Here is a 22,561-nt window from a genome sequence, read left to right as displayed (position 1 = left end):
CTGTATATAGAGATGATCAGTGACTGTATATAGAGATGATCAGTGACTGTATATAGAGATGATCAGTGTCTGTATATAGAGATGATCAGTGACTGTATATAAAGAGGATCAGTGACTGTATATAAAGATGATCAGTGACTGTATATAAAGATGATCAGTGACTGTATATAAAGATGATCAGTGACTGTATATAAAGAGGATCAGTGACTGTATATAAAGATGATCAGTGACTGTATATAAAGATCATCAGTGACTGTATATAGAGATGATCAGTGACTGTATATGAAGATGATCAGTGACTGTATATAAAGATGATTATTAACTGTATATAGAGATGATCAGTGACTGTATATAAAGATGATTATTAACTGTATATAGAGATGATCAGTGACTGTATATAAAGATGATCAGTGACTGTATATAAAGATGATTATTAACTGTATATAGAGATGATCAGTGACTGTATATAAAGATGATCAGTGACTGTATATAAAGATGATCATTAACTGTATATAGAGATGATCAGTGACTGTATATAAAGATGATCATTAACTGTATATAGAGATGATCAGTGACTGTATATAAAGATGATCAGTGACTGTATATAAAGATGATCATTAACTGTATATAAAGATGATCAGTGACTGTATATAAAGATGATCATTAACTGTATATAAAGACGATCAGTGACTGTATATAAAGATGATCAGTGACTGTATATACAGATGATCAGTGACTGTATATAAAGAGGATCATTAACTGTATATAAAGATGATCAGTGACTGTATATAAAGATGATCAGTGACTGTATATAAAGAGGATCATTAACTGTATATAAAGATGATCAGTGACTGTATATAAAGATGATCATTAACTGTATATAAAGATGATCAGTGACTGTATATAAAGATGATCAGTGACTGTATATAAAGATGATCAGTGACTGTATATAAAGACCATCAGTGACTGTATATAAAGATGATCAGTGACTGTATATAAAGACCATCAGTGACTGTATATAAAGATGATCAGTGACTGTATATAAAGAGGATCAGTGACTGTATATAAAGATGATCAGTGACTGTATATAAAGATGATCATTAACTGTATATAGAGATGATCAGTGACTGTATATAAAGACCATCAGTGACTGTATATAAAGATCATCAGTGACTGTATATAGAGATGATCAGTGACTGTATATAAAGACCAGTGACTGTATATAAAGACCATCAGTGACTGTATATAAAGATGATCATTAACTGTATATAAAGATGATCAGTGACTGTATATAAAGACCATCAGTGACTGTATATAGAGATGATCAGTGACTGTATATAAAGATGATCAGTGACTGTATATAAAGAGGATCAGTGACTGTATATAGAGATGAACCTTGTGAGTCTATCTTTAATAACAGTATATTCTCTATATATAGTTTCTACAATTGCAGTTTGTCTCTGTGCCGTCCTGTCACATGTCTGAAATATATAGCTGGTGAAACATTCCACATGATGTAATTAACATGTTATACAATTGGGTTCAAACAATGTGTGAAAGCTGCTTTCATCTTTTTTCAACCACTTAGATGCAGGACTCAATAACTGAACGATACATCATGTCCTCGTGAAGTTGATCATTGTCTCCTGGAAGACATTCAGCAGATTCCTGTTGAATGTCTAAAATGCACTAATTTGAAGTACGTTTGGTCTTCACCAACTTATTATATCAATCAGGGCTCCATGACCAAAATAACACATTGAATTAAAGCCCTCAAAAAGCCAAGTCATTTGCCTGAAAAAATAAAATAATAATAATCCTTACAATTTCAATAAGGCCTCCCACTGTCTCCTACTGTTCGGTGCTCGGGCCACAACAACATAAGGACTTGTGTTAGTTCGTTGCTTAGCAACACGACGCTAACACGACTCCACGACATTCGAACGTGCTACGTCAGCGCCCACACCCTCTGACGCTGGAAGTGACGTCACGGCGGAAGAGCCCAGCAGCTCGTCTCCAGCGGAGCTAACAGCTAACAGCTAACGGCCGGTTCTCCACAGCTGGATCCCCGCAGTGTTGTCTGCCCGCGGCCGGTGCGAGGTGAGCCCTGGGCGGCGGCGGCTCGGAGCCTGTGTCGGTCCTCGCATGGAGGCGGAGCGACACTAAAGAGAAGAGGCAGCAACAGGCGGTCGAGCTGGCGGACATGGCGGCGACCAGATAAACAGCAGGCGAAGCGACACCGAGGAGGAGAGGCGGCCGCTGCGGGAGGACCTTCGCTTACTTCGGATGTTACATGGAGGTTAACCGGGGCTGCCCGGGACTATAGCCTCAGACTCAAGCCGCATGGCGTCAACTCAAGCCCGGATAGGCCAGCAGGCCTTAGCGGTGCTGGATGTGGCTCTGCGAGTTCCCTGTATCTTTATTATCGACGCCATTTTTAACTCTTACTACGACCCAGGGTCAGGATGGGCCGGGGCGACGGGCAAGGTGCTGGTCCGGGTCACGGGTGAGTGTTCAAGAGGCTGAATCTGTCACCAGCAGGCGGGGAGCGGGCAGCGGTCCGCCGGCCGCTGACCGCCTCAGCCCGGCGGAGCTCCGGCACCTGTCACCGCGACCAAAGCCGATGAATCCCGGCAGTAGCTCCAGGACGAGCCGGACCGGTCTGACCCGGTGTCTGGCTGGTTCTCCTCCGCCCTGATTCGGTGTAAAGTCGCTAAATACAACCGAGCTAACCGCTAACCCGGGTCCCAGGTGACGTGTCAGAGTCCAGGGCGTCCTCAGAGCTGTGTGGCGGGCGGAGGGCACCTGTGTGTCGGTCACACTCCTGCTCTCTGCCCCGCGGCCGCTGGACCGCAGCTGGGTGTCTGAACTCCAACTATCCACCTTATCACTTTATTAATCAACCAGACTGTTGATCCATCAGAAGACGAATCAGCTGATCTGGTGTTTAGTTCATGATTCCTCAGGTTCCTCTATAATGACAAGTACTGCTCATTTCTATAGTAAACTCGGTATTTGGGGGGATTTGTACTTTAAAGATGAACTGAAGCTACTTTCAGCTCAGTAAACAGATTTGATCACATCGTCCCAAAGCCCAAGAGGACAAATCAGAAAGAACAACACAAATATATTCAGTTTACTTGTCACAGAAGACGAAGTTAGAACTGCTGCATGTTTTGAATTTGACTTAGAATAAGGTATAAGTGATGAAAAGCCTGAAGTCAGTCCTCTAGATAAATCAGATTGAACATGTCAATAAACATCCGTGTTCACACAGTTAAAGATAAACTAAAACTCCAGTTATGATGAAAAACAAACAGACAACTTAACCTCTTAAGTGGAGATAACGACCACATCTTGACGTCCCCGTCCTAAAACTCATATTAACTCTATTCAGTAGTGTTATTTTTATATTATTATATAATTATTGTCACGCACGGTGCGGTTTCACTTCCCAGTCATTAGGACACAGGAATTCAAGCTGTTGTACATTAAGTTTCTGTTTATTCGATCTTATTCGTTATCATGAAATCTAAAAGCTGTTTGTGTTCTGTGCAGCCCGAGGCACTTTCACTTTGCTTTTCAAAACAAGTCTTTCACAAATCATTGGAACACCGTACTTGTCAAAGCAGTCTCATTATTTGAGTTTAAGCTTTTGTGGCAGACTTGACTCGATTTAAGCTTTTTACTTTTTTTTACTAACTTGTCTGTTTTCAACACAGATGCTTTAATTCTCCTCACAGAGAATGAAACAGCTGAAGCTTCTCTCCGTGGAGCGATCGCTCCTTTGCTCCCGTAGACAGATAAACAACCAGCCGGTTGCCTAACGTTTGTACAGCTCGTGGACCTTTGAGCGGCTCAGGCGCTTTGCAGTTGGCCGAGAGGTTTGGAAAGACAAGGGGCCAAATCGGGTTCTTTCTGAGTCAGCCAGCGAACCACTGAGTCTCACTTGTGCTCGACCCACTTCCCTTCATGTTTAGTCCCAGCACAGAAATCCAGTGTAACACCACAGTTACCTGGATTTAAAAGTTATAAACAAGACGTTGAAATAAGCAGCGGCTGCTTTAAAAACACTCCAGTTCAGTTCATATTGTCCTTGAGCAAAGCTTCTCAGTTAGAGGCGAGCACTGGGGTCACAGGTCAATGTGTACAAGGGATCTGGAAACTATATATTAAACTTTAACTTCTCCTCTTCACCAGGTTAGAGGACACAAAGGTTTTGTTTGGCTTGATGTTTAAACTAAGTATTCATTTGAATGAGTAAAATATGTTTATCATATTTTTGTCTATAGGCCTTGAAATGCATGAATAAACTTAATAAGAACACACACATAGAACTTTTCACCTTTATCTTTTAGCTTAAACAAATACATGACTTAACACTCAACAACAAAAGGATGGGGTCTGATTGGTGCTGCTCACCTCGGCCAGTGGGTCAAGTTGCTGCTGTAAACATGCTAGTTTTTGCTGTCGTGTCAGATGGATGGATTGTGGTGAGCTTCTGATCTGACAGGTTTACGAGCCACGCTCAGTTATTGTGTTCTGTTTGTTTTCTGGATAGTTACATCAGTTGTCCGTTTTGTTAATTGTGCGTCTGTCTGTTGTGTCTCAGGTGTCCTCATCTCCAGCGTGGTGCTGCTGCTCTCCCAGAAAGCCTTGTTCAAGTTCTACACGCTCTTCTGTGCGGTTCTCCTCGGCATGACGGCGGTCCTCATCAACTACTACGCCACTTCCCACATAGACTTCTACAGCGCCTACTACAAAGCGGCGCTGGGGTTCAGGTTGCTGCCCAGAAACGGCCCGACGCTGTGGCTGGGAATGGCGGCCGTCCAGCTCGTGCTCGGCGTGGGCTACGTGTTCCTGCTCAACCTCCAGTCGGTGTTTGCAGCGCTGGTGGTGCTGGACATCATGATTCCTCTGTGGGGGCTGATGATCGAGCTGCCGGCAGACGTGAGACAGCTGGTGGCCGTGTTCTCGGGCCTGGCGTTGGCCCTCAACACGGCCGTGTGCCTCACCATGAGGCTGAAATGGTTCTACTACTCGTGTCGGTACGTCTACCTGCTCGTGCGGCACATGTACAGGATCTACGGACTTCAGCTGCTGCTCGAGGACACGTGGAAGAGGATCAGGTTCCCCGACGTGCTGCGGGTGTTCTGGCTGACCCGGGTCACTGCCCAGGCGCTGATCCTGGTGTACGTGGTGCAGGCGGTGAGGAGGGAGAGCGGTGATGCTACAGGTGGTGCCACAGACGGGGGCTCAAACTCACAGGTAGGATCAGTCTTTATACATTTAATCAGCAAACTTCTGGAATATTTTTGTTTCTTGTGTCTTACATCAGCTTTATTGTTTTGAATGTGGTTGTAAGACGATGATGCACATGTGCTGCAGGAGGTAATGTCTGTGTTAGCAAAGTGTCACTGCTGCTGCTTGACAGGGAGTCTGATGACTACACGTCACTTGAGATGCTTTCAGACCTGCACTTCCTGAAAGTTCCTGACATGTTCCTGTTGTGAACGAGTCGGACGTAGTCGATACCGATACCATGAAATTTCCACGATTCTCGATACCACCTCGAAAAATCTAAATGCCGATGCAACATATTTTGTACCTGCTCTGAAAAGAACAACACAAGGATAAACCTTGTGGGAGGCAGGAGAGTAAACGTATGTTGACGTGCATCCCTGTTTCCAGGGTTACCTGCTGAGCTGGGACGTGTTCTGGGATCTGACGAGTAACCTGATCATCTCCGGCTGCGACTCCACGCTCACCGTGCTGGGGATGAGCGCCGTCATCTCCTCCCTCGCGCACTACCTCGGCCTCAGCATCCTGGCCTTCATAGGTACGTTGGCATGTTTGTTTTGCATATGTGTACAAATGCACTGGCTGTGAAAATGTGTCTGAAGTCCAGTGTCTCCTCAGGTTCGACGGAGGAGGAGGACAAGCGTTTAGGATTCGTGGCTCCTGTTCTGTTCTTCATCCTGGCTCTGCAGACCGGCCTCAGCAGCCTGGACCCAGAGGAACGTCTGGTGCGTCTCTGCAGCTCCACAGTTCTTCACAGATTCCACTCAAGACTAATTCCATAAATCATTTTAGAACCTAGAACAAGATGGTGAAGTTTGATGGTCTTCAGCACTAAAGTTACAAACCACCAGTGGATGTTAGAGACATACAGTATCTTCAGTTGTGTACCTGAGCATCGACACGTGTTTCACCTTTTCACCCACAGTGTTATTACCTTAAACCCTATTATACCCTATTAGATCTATTTCCTTCCGTGTTCGGTTTATTGACGGGTGGCGACCAACGTCAGAAACCAGCCCTATTTCAGACACCGTTGGCATGTGTTCTCCATTGATGTAGAACCTATGTTCTGACCTTTCACCTCTGATGATAGAATAGAATAAAACGCCTTTATTGTCGTTGTATGAGCAGAATACAACTAAATCTAAATTGCTGCTCCAGTGAAGTGCAGACCACAGAATGAAGTAAATGAGAACCACCATTTCATCCACAGGTTCGTCTGAGCCGGAACATGTGCCTTCTGCTGACGGCCATCCTGCACTTCATCCACGGCATGACCGACCCCGTCCTGATGTCCCTCAGCGCCTCCCACGTCTCCTCGGTCCGCCGCCACTTCCCTGTCTTGCTGGTGTCCCTGGCACTATTTGTGCTCCCTGTGGCGCTCAGCTACACCCTCTGGCACCACTACGCCCTCAACACCTGGCTGTTCGCCGTCACCGCCTTCTGCGTGGAGCTCTGCCTCAAGGTGAGGACGCTGAATCTGCTGTCGAAGTATTGATGACAGGCTCTGATACAGTACTTCCTGCTGAGTCATCCAGTGAAGTGTTGCTACTTCCTGTTTCTCGACCTGTAAACTTTCAAATCTACTTCTCAGAATTGGTTTTGATGGTAGGGTCTCGTTGATTTGTGTGAATGGGTCAGAAACAGTCCTGATTATGGGTTTTGTCTTGTTTCATAGTGTTACTGTACTTTTAGGAGGGACTTTAATCATTTGAATATCACTGCAGTAAAGACTCGAGCCGATCAGACCACAAAACCTCTGAAAGCACAAAGTTATGTTCAGTGTTACTCACTAAAACGTATCATGTTTATCTTCAAGTGCATTTCTTTGCTCATAAACTATTTGAGAAGCTGATCCTGCACTGATCACATCCATGTTTACTTTACTAGGAGCCACGTCTTGGCTGGATTAGAGGTAAACCAGTGGTAGCACATGTGTTATCGTTTGTAAAAATAAAGATGGTTCCATGAATGTTTGATTCGGCAGACGTCTGCTGCATCGACTCGTAGGAGGAGAACATGTAACTCATTTCTCTCCCTCCAGGTGGTGGTGTCGCTGACGGTCTACGGCCTCTTCATGGTCGATGGCTTCTCTAACGTCCTCTGGGAGAAGCTGGATGACTACGTGTACTACGTGCGCTCCACAGGCAACATCATCGAGTTCCTGTTCGGCGTCATTATGTTCGGAAACGGGGCCTACACCATGATGTTCGAGTCGGGCAGCAAGATCCGCGCCTGCATGATGTGCCTGCACGCCTACTTCAACATCTACCTGCAGGCCAAGAACGGCTGGAAGACGTTTATCAACCGCCGCACGGCCGTCAAGAAGATTAACTCCCTGCCGGAGATCCGTGGGGACCAGCTGAGGGACATCGACGACGTGTGCGCCATCTGTTACCAAGAGTTCGCCACCTCGGCCCGCATCACGCCCTGCCACCACTATTTCCACGCGCTGTGCCTGAGGAAGTGGCTCTACATCCAGGACACGTGCCCAATGTGCCACCAGAGAGTTTACATCGAAGACGAGAGCCGGGACAGAGCCGCCTTCTCTAACAACAATGGGAACTACGCAGCGCCGCAGGACGCTGCTGACGCTGCCCCAGCGGCGCCGGGGGACAACGAGCACGGACAGCCCCCCGCGGAGCTGCCGGCCGAGGGAGCGGCAGCCGGCGCGCAGGCCGCAGGAGGGGGGGAGCTCAACAATGAGCTGCTGGAGGACAACGACAGCATAGAGTACGACGAAGACGAGTGGGGGACTCAAAATGGCAGCATGCCGATAGAAGAAGATTATATCAATGACGACACTGACTCCACAGAGGACTGACGAGAAAAGATCTATAGAAAACAAATGTCTTTATTATATTTAAGTTAAAAATAATTATAAAACATCTTCAGCATCTTAATTTCTTCTGGAAAATGTCAGGGAAGTCACGTCTTTTTTTTCTTGTTAGTTTCTTTTCATTTGATTCTGGGTTTAACTCTATAAGGGCTCGTGGAAAGAGTAACTGCTGCTCATGTGTGTGCATGTGTGTGTGCTTATGTGTGTGTGAGTGCACGTGTGAGTGTGTCGGGGCTGCATGAACTCATAGTGTGTTTATTTTTCTTACTTTATTCCAGAAGTATTGGAGATCCTGATAATAATCGTTTGGAAACAACCGTCTGTTCACATGTTATCTCTTGATGCCTCAAACCTGATCATCAGCAAATCAAAATACCAGATTTTCTGCTCCTCTGAGAATCTGCACGACACAACTATACCAGTGACATCACCACTTTGTGTAGACGTCTGTCACTCATGCAGCCCTGATGTTTATTGGTGTGTGATCGGGGGAATTTGTGTAATCACGCGTGGGTACGCCTGCCGACGTATAATGTGCTTAGACGATGTCTTAAAGATGCAGTTTGTGTTTCCTTGCTGTGTGTTACCGCGGAGACGCTGCAGTGTTTCTGTTCATTAACGACAAATTGTGGAGCGACTTAACAAATTCAAGCTGCTGGATGTGAGAAAGGAGAAAAACCTGATTTTTCTTATTTAGCTTAGATTTCCAACCTGCTGTCAACACATTCTAAATTATTAGATTTATAAATAAAGATGGACGACGCGTCTCCACTTCCTCCCCCTATCAAGACATTAAGCCAAAGTAGCTCAGATCCAAATGCTGCCATCTTGCACTCATGGCGTCATTTGGAGTCTGCGGTTGTGATCGTGGAGCCGCGGTTTCGAGATCCTGTCGATGCACGTGCTTGATGAATCGGTCTCAGCTGTCAATCATGACGTCTCCGCCCGCTTTTATATCATCAAATAACTAATTATAACCAAACCGATTAGAAACTTGAACAAAGATCAGTGAGATAAGAACGACCTGAAATCACTGGAACCATCTTTGACAAACATTTATTTCACGTGTATTTTGACTTTTTATTTTGGTCCATGTCCCATCGGCTAACATGGAGGAGGCGGGGTTTATAACGCTTTGGCTTTACTTTTGTGAAGCCGTCATGTCGTCCATCTTTATTTACAACCTGGTTTCAGCAAAACGCCAAGAATTTGAGAAGATACTTCCTGTTGTGTCCTGCGAGGGTGGAGTTCGCTCAAAACATTTCTGACCGTCCAACTTTTAAAAATCTCACTAAACCAGAAACTCCGACCTGAAGCTCAGACGTGAGAAACTCCTGCTCAGCATTTTTGTCTTTAACGAACTCCAGGAGAATGTTTGTGAGATTTGTTCAGAGAGCGAGTGAAGCAGTTTTCTATCAGCTCTGCACCAACCAGAGAGAAAATCAGAGGTGACGCATTAAGCTGTGTCATCACTGATATACCTCTACCATTACTACTGGTCCCTTGTGTGACCTTGCTTACATTTGTGTACGTTATTGTACATGTAATAAAACGACACACGTGCACTCTCCTCCCATAGAATAAGAGAAACATTTTTAAAATGAAACTTTGCACATTTCATGGTTTTATTCGGTTGAATTCTTGTTTCAGACCCAGACATTGCTGCTGCAGATGTTTGGAGACGTAGTGGAAGAAACAAGGAAAGTCGTATTCTCAAAAAAGAAAAGTATTTGGTGAAATGATAAATTCTTCCTCATTAAATTTTAATGTCACAAAAATGCGACGTATGAAAAGGTGCCAGTTGTTTTGTTGAACAGGAAGTTTAAAGGAGATGTATCTTGTTTTATCAGTGTTTCTTTCCTCTCGTGTGTTACAAAGGTTTTCTGTGGATGTAAAAGTTCTATAAAGTTAAAAAGCCCAAAGTCTGTGGTTTAAGGAGCTAAAAACACTGACGGCCCTGAAACACCTCGTCAGCTGTCCAACAGATGTTCCTGCACCTTTGTGATGTCACAAGACACGTTTGCACTTCCTGTGGCGAAGCAAATCAGAACCTTAAAATGATCGACCTGAAGATGAGCAGAATATGTCTCCTTTAAAGACTGGTTTCTTTCAAATGGAAGAAAGTACCTGAATCATTTTGTGTCTGTCATTTTGTACGAGCAGTTTTATTCGGTCGATGCACTTTTCTTTTTGTTTGTAATCACTGGCACAGACTCGTTGAACCAACTGTGGTTCTAGTCTCAGGGTCCTGCTGCAGGGCTGGAAGAGTTCTTTCAATACACGGAAACATTTCCAGCCCTGGGAGAAAAAAAGACTGAAGAGCTGCAGGAAAGTTTGGACATGTTCAGATCTTCCTTCGTTGTAGTAAACCTACAACTGCTTCGTTTCCTACGGTTGATACTTGTTGAAAAGTTGAGCTACAGCAGCAGACGTCCCATAAACACTGATCCAAAAAAAACTACTGTCTGGAAACTTCATTTTTCTTTCTTTTAAACTGTGCCGCTTCCCATCCCTCAGCGACCACAGGTCAAGCACAAACTCTGAGTATTAACACTGTTTAGACTTCCACAGCCTGAACGTCTTAAAGGTTTGACTGCAAACCCGTGTTCATTACTGTTGTAATTACAGGCCGCAGACGATAAGCTGTAAGGAATGCATTATGTTTAATGAGGAAGAGATGGAGTATGATGATGATGATGATGATTAGAAAGCTGTGCTTTTTGACATGTGTCAGCGATGAAGGGTTATTTGGTTGATTGTTCTGAAAGCTTTTTAAAAAGGTAAAAAGTGTTGATTTTGCCTTTTGTTTTAAAAGGAGATTTATGTAAATAAAATCATCTTTGATAATGAGTTTGGACTGAATCTTAGAACTTTAACAACTTTAAATGACTCTTTACAACAGTGAATTTAAATCTATAGTAAAACTAATGAGATCATTCACTTCAAACTAGAGGACAGATGCAGTTGAGTGGACTCACCGGTAGATGGCGCCATGTTAACATTGTATTATTGGTGTATATTGAAAATTATGTTTTCATTATTTAATAATTATCTGAAACTATGATTTGTGTTTTCTTTACCATGACATGAGCTTCATCTACATCAGGAGCAGCTCGTTTACCACTGAGACAGCCATGTTTCTACAGAAGCCCAGAAAAGACAATCCACACGTAATATTCACCCAGGACCTTTTAATTTGTACAAGTACAAGTACAAGTACAACTACATGTACAGCTACAGGGCAATGATCCACCACACAAGTATATATAAATAAATACACTGAATATACTATTTCTGTCTTTCCACATTTATTTATTTATGTAATCCTACAAATAAATGTAGAAACATAAATAAATAAATGTAGAAATTCATAAATAAATGTAGAGAATGAATGTAATGAATATACAAATAAACACAGAAATAAATAAACGAATGAATGTGGAAATACAGAAATATATAAATGTAGGAATAGTCTTTGTCACACACCGACTTTATTTATTTCCCCAAATATCGATGTATTTAATTATCTATTTGTGTTTATTTATTGATAGACTTCTAAATGTATTTGTTGATTTATTCATGTCCTCATTTATGTATCTATTAATCTCTGCCTTTATTAATGTATGTCTATATGTATTTATAGTTATAGATACAATGATATTATTTATATTTTTAATAATATATTAAATTAATACATCAATGCAAACTGAATTAGGTTTTCTATTTTTAAATATGTTTATTTACTCTTACGTCATTTTATGTCCCACGCATGAACCCGTGCTTTTTTTGTGAAATCTATGACCGGAAGTGAAAGGTTTTAGTTTGAAACCCCGCCGCCGGAAATGTCGCAGGTTTGATTCCGGCTTGACTCCGCTGGTCCACGGCTGTACACCGAACTTGCAGATTAAACTCCGGAGCTGAGCCGGTGACCGGAGACTCCGGAGCAGGAGACGGAGCGAGCACCGGAGACATGTCCGCCGGTTTAACTCCACTTTACCCGAGTTTCACACGCCGACCCGCCGCTGTCCGCGCCACCGAGCCCGGGTCCGTGTGAGGGACCGAGACGCAAGTTGAACCGGAGAAAAACAGGTTTAACGTTTCCCGGTGTGTTTGTACCGCCATGATCCAGCTGCGCCTCCTCCCCGCCGCCGGACTCCAGCTCCTGAAGCGGGCTGCGACCCCCCCGCTGCCCCGGGGGCTGCTGCTGCTGCCGCCGGGGGCAGGGCGCCACGAGCCGGGCCGCCGCATGGGGACACACGGGAGGAGCGAGCCCGGGGAACCGCTCAACTCCCCGAAGAGAGCCAAGGAGTTCATCTACGGCCTCCAGCCCCCGGAGAGGACGTGTCTGCTCCGGGAGCTGCAGAGCTTCGAGTCCATGGCCATCGCTCAAGGTAAGAGCCCGCGGGTCAAAGGTCACAGCCTCGGGCTGAGAGAGGTCACGACCTGAGGGAGGTCACCACCTGAGAGGAGGTCAGCAGGAGGCAGAGAGGAGGTCAGCAGAGAGGTGGTCACCTGAGGAGGTCAGCAGAGAGGAGGTCAGCTAAGAGGTGGTCACCTTAGAGGAGGTCAGCTGAGAGGAGGTCACCTAAAAGAGAGGTCAGCTGAGAGGAGGTCAGCGAGAGGTAGAGGTCAGCTGAGGAGGTCACCTGAGAGGAGATCACCTGAGAGGAGGTCAGCAGAGAGGAGGTCACGACCTGAGAGGAGGTCACCTGACGGGTCACTGATGAGGTATGAATGGATCACGTGACTCCTTCAGGTGTCCACACCTGAGCAGGTGAGGTCACCTGAATGAAGTTGATGAATGAATGAGGTGTTTCTGTTCGACAGGTTTAAAAAGACTCTTTAACATTCAGCTGTAAATTAAATGACATGGTGAAACACATTACTGCTGGTTTTAAATCACATTAAATCTGTGTTGAACTTGGCTCATAGCGCCACCTAGTGTTTCACCTTGGACTTTGCGGCGCCAATGATAACGTCCCTACGTCACGATGTGAGACTGATGCCACGTTCCATTAAACGTCGGAGTTTCGGAAGTCACCACGGGAACGCCCCCTCAAATCGGAATTTAAACTCGGAAGAACCTGACAAGTCCCGACTTTGAAATCCAAGATGGCCGCTCGGTATTCCAACAGTAGTGAAAGTTTTGACTGTGTATTAGAACTTCTGTCATTAAACGTGTCGTACACATAGCACTGTCCGGTTACCGTCTGTGGACGTGTTACGACCGTGTTAGCTTGCGTGAAATGCAGCGTAATGCGTTGTTATGAACTGGTTTAGCTAACAATGGCTAGCTGGCTAACGTCGACATTGTTACACACGGCTCCTCTGATGCTGAACCACTGGATCACAGTTTTCCCATATTAAACACTTTATAATGCAGTTTTACAATTTACAAATCTCCCAGATAAATCTGAAATATGCTGAACATACACTACACTACATTTCACAATGTTTATATTGCATGTTTACATATTTATTATTCTACGTGTGAATCTGAAACTCAATCTAAACTTTAAGACAAATTCATTCATTGTAGATATTTATATTTTATTTCTGTGTGTGTGTGTCTGTGTGTGTGTCTGTGTGTGTCTGTGTGTCTGTGTGAGTCAGAGGTTATTTCTGCTTCTTGGAGGGAAGTCCACGTGGATCCAACCCACTGTGACTCATCTTCAGACTGAAGTTGTAGAAACTTGCTGCTGAATCACTTTCAGATTCAGTGACTCGGAGTTGGAGCTGGATTCTTCTCTGGTGCAGCAGCCGGAGAGTTTCTTTGTAAGATGATCTGTGTCGTTCTGACAAGCTGCAGCTCAGCAGCTTCTCTACACGCTCGGTACTTAAACGTGCTTTTCCTGTCGTCCTCGTCTCTGCAGCCCCCTGTCTTTTTCCAGTAAGGTCAGATACTGGAACACATGAGTCTCAGACGAGCTCCTCGTGTTATGTAATCTGCTGTAAACTGGTTTTTCTTTCTTCTACCCTGTTCATTCATCCACAGCCTTTTCTTCACCAAGCGGGATTTACTCAAGAATCTAGTTTCAGCGCCTTATCGCCCGTAGTTTCCAGCAAAGTGACACTTTTATTGTTGCAAAAGGAATATTTCAGAGACGGGTTTTAATCTTTGCGTCCACACCCAGGTGTTGGCAAACACTTCTCCAGAGAGACGGTTGTGTAAGAGGTCTTGGGCTGGAATGTGTCTTCCATAGTGGCTGACAGCAGAAGGTTTTAGAAAGTATGGAAACCTGACCAATTAAAAGGATTTATTATTTAACACGACTGGGGCTGATGACTTTATGGTGTTTGGCTGTGAGGCTTCAACAAAGAAAGTGTTATCTCCCCGTTCTCCTCCTCAGTGAGTTCAGCTGCTGGTGGTAATAATCCCACTGAGAGTCCACAGAGGTCGAAAGGTTAATTTCCATGAACGGTTGAAATGTCCGACTGGCAGCAGAGAGATCCGAGCTCCTCCAGAGGCCGTTTGACCCACTGAGTCGCAGCGTAGCTTCATATCCTCATTAGTGTCACTGAATCACATGATCCCAGTTATTTACAGTCTTCACACGGAGCAGCTCATTGGGTCAAGCTGTGCGGCGAAAACCTTTCCGGATGTTTTGACAGCTCACGTGCAACGCAGGACTTCTCCCGCCGCTGGAGAGCGAGGGAAGCTGCTGCATGAAGATCTACATGGAGCTCAGGACACGGTGTTCGAGCTCCTTTAGGCCGTTAACAGGGAGTAAGAAAGTCTTGGGCTCATTAGGAAACTGTGACGGGACAAAGTCGACCGTGACGGCCGCCACAGTCTCAGTAATTCATGTGGAACAGTGTTTGGTGGCACAGCGTCACCTCTCTATGCAGCGTATTCATTAGGCGTCGACGTGCAGGGACGAGTTTGTGTCTGAAAATCTTCACTAACAAGCAATTGTCTCCAGCCCAGAACCCCCCCATCCCCATTCCTCCCCGTTACTTCTACTTCTAATGAGCTAAAAGCCACAGGGACGCAGTGAGAGTTGGACGAGTTTACTGCAGAGAAACATGTTCCCCTCCGTGAGTCTGACGGCGAGCTAAGCACCGCGCTCATTAAAACATTACAACTACTCTTCAGCCGTTTAGCAACACGCTCGGTTTGCGTACCGGAGGCTCGGTGACGATGGGAGAGTGGAGACACGTGGAACTGAAACGTGAATCATGGCTGCCTTCCTGGTGTTATCAGACACAGCCAAAGCATCTCACTCGCTCGACAGCGTCAGACTCATGACCGTTCAGAAAGAAATCGTAGTATTAGAACCAGAAATATCTTTGTACCCACAACTCGACCATCTTCAGTTAATTTAACTCTGTGATTAAATAAAAAAAATCCTAGAAATCGGCCTCACAAATAGGGAAATGTTCAAGTGTGACTGGGAGGATTAAACCTTTATCTTCTTTATAAAGACGTTAACCTAACATCAGCATTTCAGGATTTGCAAGGTGCGTCTTCAAAGATGGACGACGCACATCGCTTCCTCCTGTCTCGCATTTGTGCGTCGCTGTTGTGTACCGTTGATGTGACTTAGAGCCGGAGTCTGTGCGGCGGTGGCGCCGTGATGTGGCCTTTAAGAGCAGGAAGCCATCCAGGCGTTGATGAGCGGTGTTGAGCTGTTGGTCGGAAGCGTAGAAAGTGATTTTAAATGAGACGAGTTGGAAATGGAAACGTTCAGTAAAAACAATGAAATATACAGGATCAACACTATATTTCCCACTGTTTCCTTCTGCTGTGGCCTAATTTAATCCATATCGATATATGTCTGTGATATTAATGATGTGGAATTATCATGGTTATAATTATCCAGGTCCAGTTCTGTCTCAGCTGGACACAGGGTCCCACTGAGGCTCATTAACAATGCACCTAAAGGAGAGGGGGGATCCTCTGTTGTAGGACAGGAGATAGTAAATGGTGGATTTTCATTCCTTTTCAACTGAAGCAGTTCTGGAGAAACTCTGGTTCACGACTATTCATTGGTCATTAAAATTCCTGGTGGGTTGAGTTTATAAAAATGCCCCCGTCTCATTGATCACCAACTTAAAGCAGGAGATTTATCCTGATTATCTGAATCACTAGACCAGAACACCATTATTGGGTTTTGAGACTGAAGGTGTCATCCTGCAGGACTGATTCCTGAACGCGGCTCGATAACGTCTCGCATGCGGCAGCAGGATGTGTTTTGGTTTCATTGTTCTTCACAGAACACGAATCTGTGACGATTGATATCTTCAGAGTCTCTGTGTTGGGAGCATTCACTTCATTTACAATCCAGCTTTCACTTTTAATATTTGTGTTCAACCGAAGCTGGGCTCTAACTAATAATTATTTCTGTTCTGATTGAATCTGTTTATATCAGCTGATCGTTATTTAGTGCATGAAATATCAGAAATGGAGAAATGATTAACTTTGCAGAGCCGAGCTCGTACGTGTTCTTTGACCTGTGACTCTCAGTGTAAATCACTTGTTGGTAAATGTACAACTTTCATGTATTTTTAATAATTAACAATGCAAAACCGCTCTGCCTGCTGGGAATGATGTCAGCACGTAGTCCATAACTAATTATTATTATCTTAGATGTTTACATTGATCAATAACTCGTTAACGAAGATGTTTATGAAGCAGAAATATAATTATCTTAAAGCAAGTTCTATATAGATATGGTTTTATCTGCAGTTTCTTTTCATTTATATTTATATCGAATTTATTGTAATTTTATGTTTAATTAAATGTCTTGTTATGAGGGGTTGACTTCTCTGCAGCCCTCAGGCTTGTAGAGAAGGACTCACTCAGACTAAGTCGTATTTCAGCGTCGACACTCATCACACTGAAGAAAGTGAAAACTAATTAGCAGCGACAATCTCAGTGTTCTTCAAAACTGTGGCAGCCGAAACTGACTCTGACAAATATGTACGACTCCGTGTGAAGGTTTAGCAGCGAGAGATTTTTATTCTGAAGGGACGACCGGGTGACGGCTGCTAGTGGAGAGGAAGGTGTGAGTGTGTGTGTGTGTGTGTGTGTTGGGTGTGAGTGTGTGTGTGTGTGTTCCACTCATCAGCAGCCTGACAGCAAACAGATGATGCAGCATCTGTTGCTGTCTAATTAGAAACAAACACGGTGTCTGTTGGTCTTAATCACACACGGTGTCAGTTCTGTTCTGTAAGAGACGTTCTGCACGGACACGACTACAACTCTTCACTAATCTGCTGCCACCAGCTCATCGTGCGTTGACATTAATGTTTGTCTGCGTCAGTCGGACCTATTTCTGGACCGGTCCTCCCAGGAGTCGGGAGTGTTTGTAGTTGTTCTGCAGTGAGAAAACAGAAAGGCTGGAAATGGGTTATTCCCACAGTGTGGCCGGATACTTTCAGTGGCGCATTTCAAATTTAAATTCCAACAGCCGCCTGCAGCAGCTGGATGAGGTCACACACCCAAACTGAGCTGGTGAATGGAAGTGACTCTCTGACCGTTGGATTAAGACGTAATGTGGAAGTGGTGTTAGAAAGGGCCGATGTTTCAAACTGTGGAGCGATGACTCGTTGAACATGGGACTGTGACGACTCTGAGATCTGTAAACTCTGCAGACGCTGAAAGTCAAAGCTCGACAGTTAACGAGACAACTTCTGATGTGTTTCTTCTCAGAGAGCCTCGAGCCCTCGCCGCTGACTTCAGATCAGGTCAGATATGGTGAGAGATATCTGACACACACACACACGCACACACACAAATCCTCTGTATCTTGTAAGGAAATTCTAATCTGAACTTTATCCATTTGTATTTCTGTGGATTCAACGTTTATCAGCAGATATTTGACTCTGAAAAGAATATTTTTTTTAATGTAGTAGATGAAATCAGTCAGCGAGACACAGACTGTGATTAGTTTGAATCTTCTTTTATCAAGAGTGTCGACACCAGAGAAAACCTCAGTTTAACATCTGACCTCACGATCACATTTAAAGTAGATTCCCAAAACAATATTTCTCCACAGTGGAAACGTTTTTAACAAAATAATTCTCTCTTTAACGGTTCAAACCCTCAGTGATCTTGTTAAATATGACTCATTTTCTTATTAATTACAACAGAAAACAGCTATGAATGTTCTATCTGCTCATTCAGTTCTTATTCACTCACCATGTGCATTGATCCTCTCTGTCCACTCACCTCCTGCTCATCACAGTTCTGTTCCACAACGCCATCCCCTTCGTTGGATTTGGTTTCCTTGATAACGCCATCATGATCGCAGCAGTAAGTGAAGTTATTTACTGGTCTGAAGTAAATCGGATGTAAGTCGTGATGAATCCAGGTTCGGATCAAGATTCCATCTGAATTCTCTCCTCTCTCCAGGGAACGCAGATCGAGCTCTCCATCGGAGTCACTCTGGGCATCTCCACCATGGCAGGTAGGAACATGAAGAGGAGCGACCTTCTGTAAAATGACTCTTTTAAACACCAAGAGATTCTTCAGCAGTGACGCGAACTATTTGTTGAAGCCCTAAACTTACCAAGGATCCATCTCTGTCCATATTAACACGCCTGAAAACACAGATCATCTTTGTCTCCTCCGTGTCTCGACATAGAAAACAGCAGCTGAATGAATGTTTCTGTAAATGTCTCGTATCTTAATCTTTAAAGGACGACAACGTAATGTAAGTCGTGTTGTTGCTTCCGTTCCGGATGGAGGTCCCACACTGTGGAGTCTGAACGCCTCGGCCATCACCTGGAACACATTTTTATTTCTCATATAAAGTTGCTGCGGTGAAAAGAACCTGCAATGTCTCTTTTAAGAACTTGTCCAGTAGATCTGGTTCATTACAGCAGACCCTGATGTCATCATGGCTGCTGATCTGGGGCTTTATTACACAGTGAAAACCACGAAGGCACCGGGCTGCCGTCCCCATCATCTCACCTCCAGATTATTCCGTTTCCATGGATACTTGGCTCCGACTCCTTCTGCAAAGTGCAAATCAGAGGCTGAAGTCGGGCTCCAGATCAATAGCTTCTATCTCCATGCAGGCGCTGCTTTATATTTGTTTCATCATCCTCCAGCCTGCGGAGATGTTTACTGATTCCACTTGTGTTTTACTTTGAGACCTTTTCACACACAGTCACTGTCAGAGTCGCTGCTGCTGACTTGAGGCCAGATTGTTTCGCCATCTCACCTCCGTGAAGTGTTTTCTTCCTGTGAGTAGAACTCAAGCCCGAGTCGACCATCTGGAGTTTGAGCTCCCGCAGGAGAAGTGGGAGCGCCGTCCGTCTGAAGGCAGAACAGACGATGAACAATCCTTTGCTCCCCGATCACTAATAGCTGCAGAGCTTTGTTGAGGTTGTACATTAAGTGCAATTGTCATGAAGCTGAATTCTGCTGACAGTAAAGAGGCGGGGGAGAAACTCGCTGACTCGCAGCTCGCTGCTTTTCCAGAGCTGCTCTTTGATGTGAGAACACTTTCACACCTTTTTGTATTTTGCAGCTCTGATCCATTGTTTGCAGTTTTTCTATTTTCAGAGACGCTCGGTATGTGGGTTACTTTGCATCCTGGAGGATCCTGACTGGTTCTTACGCCAGGTTCTTAAAAAGAAATGCACATCTTCTCTGCGTTCTCTGAAATACAAGTTGTCTTATTGCTGATGAACGGCTCATATTGTGAAAATGTGACTTTCTTCTGTTTCCCTCATCACAAAACATCAGAAATCAGTTAGTGTCTCTTGTGTTTCTGCAGCTGCCGCTCTGGGGAACCTGGTCTCAGATCTGGCAGGTCTCGGGTAAGAACCGTCTCTGAGGCCTCAGGGTTTATTTTGCTGACGGGTTCGTTTGTAGGTTTCACATTAATCAACCAAGGTTTCTTTATCTTGATATTTCTGTTTTTATGAATTCATCCTCCCAGGCTTTTAACTTCTACCCGTACTTACTTCCTTTTAAACTTAAATCAAACTTACATGAATCAAGGCTTTCTTTAATCTTTATATACTTATGAGAACCAGACTATAGATTTTAAATAAACATGGACGACACGTCTCAGCTGTCAATCATCACGTCTCAGCCTTTTGTTATATCATCAAATAACAAATTAAACCAAACTGATCAGAAACACTTGAACACACATCAGTGAGATAACAACGACCTGAAATGACAGAAACATCTTTGACAAACATTTATTTGACGTCTACTTTGATTTATTTATTTTAGGTTTATGACCTATACTGCAGCCAGCCACCAGGGGGCGGCCTCACTTCTTTATTTACACTGTTTTACCTTCAGAGGTTTTAAAAGTGACTTTACTGCTGCTTTAGGGTCAAGGGTCAAGGATGAGAGTGTTGTTAAATATGCAGCAGTAAAATGCTGACAGGTGTGTGTGTCTGTGTGTGTGTCTGTGTGTAGTCTTGCAGGTTATGTGGAGGCTCTGGCCACCAGACTGGGGATGCAGGTTCCCGACATGACGCCCAAGCAGGCGGACATGTGGCAGACCAGGGTCAGCTCGCACATGGTGAGATGTTTGATTTATTCACTTTTGAGGTGTTTTCTAAATCAGTAAAGACGTGAATACAAACGAGGGAAAAGAGCGAGAAGGAGAACGACAAACAGAACAAGCGCCCTGCGGCCAAAACCAGAAATCTGTATTTCCTGTCACGACTTGTTTCCTCGGCTTCTCGTCACCAACACATCTGGACGCGTGGTGAGCGTGATGCCGGGGGTTTGACTCTCTCGTCCTCCTCCTGCAGGGTAAAGCCATCGGCGTCACCATCGGTTGCATTCTGGGGATGTTCCCGCTCTTTTTCCTGGATGACGAGAAGGAGAAGGAGAAGAAGGAGAAGAAGAAGAAGGAGAAGGAGGAGAGGGACGCACAAGCCTGCGGAGACGCCACGTCCTCCTAACGAGTCTCCACAGCTGCACCTACAAACTGCTGAAGTCGACTCTAAAGAGTATTTACAGTTTGATGTTTCTCCGTCCGGCTGCACTGAAATCTGATGATGATATTTAGTTTCCTGTGGCATTTTCTCCATCTCACTAAAATCCATTCTCCTATAAATCCAGTTTGGACGAGGGAACAGTGACGTGTGTTTGATTCCCTCATCGATTCTTCATATTTATCTCGTCAGACCTCACGTGTTAACTCCTGCTGTGGCTCGGTGGTCCAGTGGGTTGATGTGAGGAATCGATGACGTGTAGCTGCTGTGGCCGTGAGACACGCGCTCGCCTGTTCCACTCGACTTCTTTCTACACGTCAGCGTCAGAAACACAAACTCTACATACAAACCGACTGTTCAAACACTATTTAAAGGTTTCATCGTTTTTACTTATTTTCTATTTGATCATTGTTTTGTTTTTTATATATATACACATTTGAAGACATCTCTTAAACACTATCTGTTCAATTTGTGTCAAAAACAGTCAAAGGTCTCTTTATTATTTCAGCTGAATCTCTAAACCGCCACAAATAAATGTCAGAACCAGTCGGAACAGAATCATCTGCTACCTCGAGAAATGCGTCGGTTGCGTTGCATGAAGAACTGATGAAGCTCTACAATCATCAGACCTTTTATTTCTGCATCAGATGTTTTTTTTAAATGTTGTTTAAGTGTCGAATAACAAAGGAGACGTTGGAAAGTACTTCCTCTACACTCGTGTTTTCTGTATCTGTTTTTATTTTCTCACACAGACACTTAGGTCCAATTCTTTAAAAGCTTTTGTTTGTGACTCGAAGCTTCGGTCGGTTGAGATACATTATATTATATATTATATTACATCTCCAAATCAAGACTAACTAATGATTGAGTTGTTTTCTAATTTGCTGATAAAATTATTAATGCATCAGTTGTTGATTATTGAAATTTCCACAGAGCCCAAGTCAATTTATCTCGTATTTTCCAACCAAACTGAAATATATTCAACAATAATATAGAAGAGCAAATCTTCATATTTTCAAAGTTTTATATGGATGATGTCACAACTGTTCATTTAGTTTATTTACTTGATTGGTTTGAAATTGTACTGAAGAAGTTCTGAATTATTTAAGTTTGAAAAGTTGCCAGAACTTGAGATAGTTTTTTTTTTCTGGTTTTAAATCCTATAATTATTGCGATGCTGTTTGTAACCATGGAAACCTGAATTTGTATGTTCGTGCCTCATCTCATGTTTTTATTTCTTTTGCTCTTCATGACGATATTTTCGCACAATTTCATCCTCTGGAGGCAAAATGAGAAAAATGATTTATAGTAAAAGATCAAAGTGTCAAAGGAATGTTGTTGTGCTGCCCCCTTGTGGACACTGAAGCAGCAGCACTGATACGTGTGTTTGAAGTTTGTTTTACATTATGTGCAATTGACAACATGACAATAAATCTGGGTGGTATTTACCTCTGGCTCTGCAGGTGGCGCTGTGTGTTTTCAGTCATCGTAGGGAGCCAACGTGCC

General features: G+C 44.1%; 2 protein-coding genes across 2 annotated transcripts; both read left to right on the top strand.

Moving 5' to 3' along the window:
• The first annotated feature begins 1,951 nt into the window (after positions 1 to 1,951).
• On the top strand, positions 1,952 to 10,990 carry rnf139 (ring finger protein 139). The gene is made up of 6 exons (XM_035182593.2): positions 1,952 to 2,506; positions 4,613 to 5,268; positions 5,692 to 5,839; positions 5,920 to 6,026; positions 6,515 to 6,766; positions 7,346 to 10,990. Exons 1-6 carry the CDS (start codon positions 2,344 to 2,346, stop codon positions 8,123 to 8,125), a joined length of 2,106 nt encoding a protein of 701 aa, XP_035038484.1. The 5' UTR covers positions 1,952 to 2,343; the 3' UTR covers positions 8,126 to 10,990.
• A 978-nt stretch (positions 10,991 to 11,968) lies between these two features.
• Positions 11,969 to 22,509, top strand: tmem65 (transmembrane protein 65). Its single transcript, XM_035182699.2, has 7 exons — positions 11,969 to 12,531; positions 17,796 to 17,840; positions 18,331 to 18,398; positions 18,498 to 18,552; positions 19,870 to 19,912; positions 20,529 to 20,634; positions 20,870 to 22,509. Exons 1-7 carry the CDS (start codon positions 12,261 to 12,263, stop codon positions 21,020 to 21,022), a joined length of 741 nt encoding a protein of 246 aa, XP_035038590.1. The 5' UTR covers positions 11,969 to 12,260; the 3' UTR covers positions 21,023 to 22,509.
• The last annotated feature ends 52 nt before the right edge of the window (positions 22,510 to 22,561 follow it).

This window comes from Hippoglossus stenolepis, chromosome 17, assembly GCF_022539355.2.
Source record: "Hippoglossus stenolepis isolate QCI-W04-F060 chromosome 17, HSTE1.2, whole genome shotgun sequence".
NCBI lineage: Eukaryota > Metazoa > Chordata > Actinopteri > Pleuronectiformes > Pleuronectidae > Hippoglossus > Hippoglossus stenolepis.
Note: the sequence above shows the minus strand (reverse complement) of the source record. Positions and strands in the feature narration are given on the sequence as shown.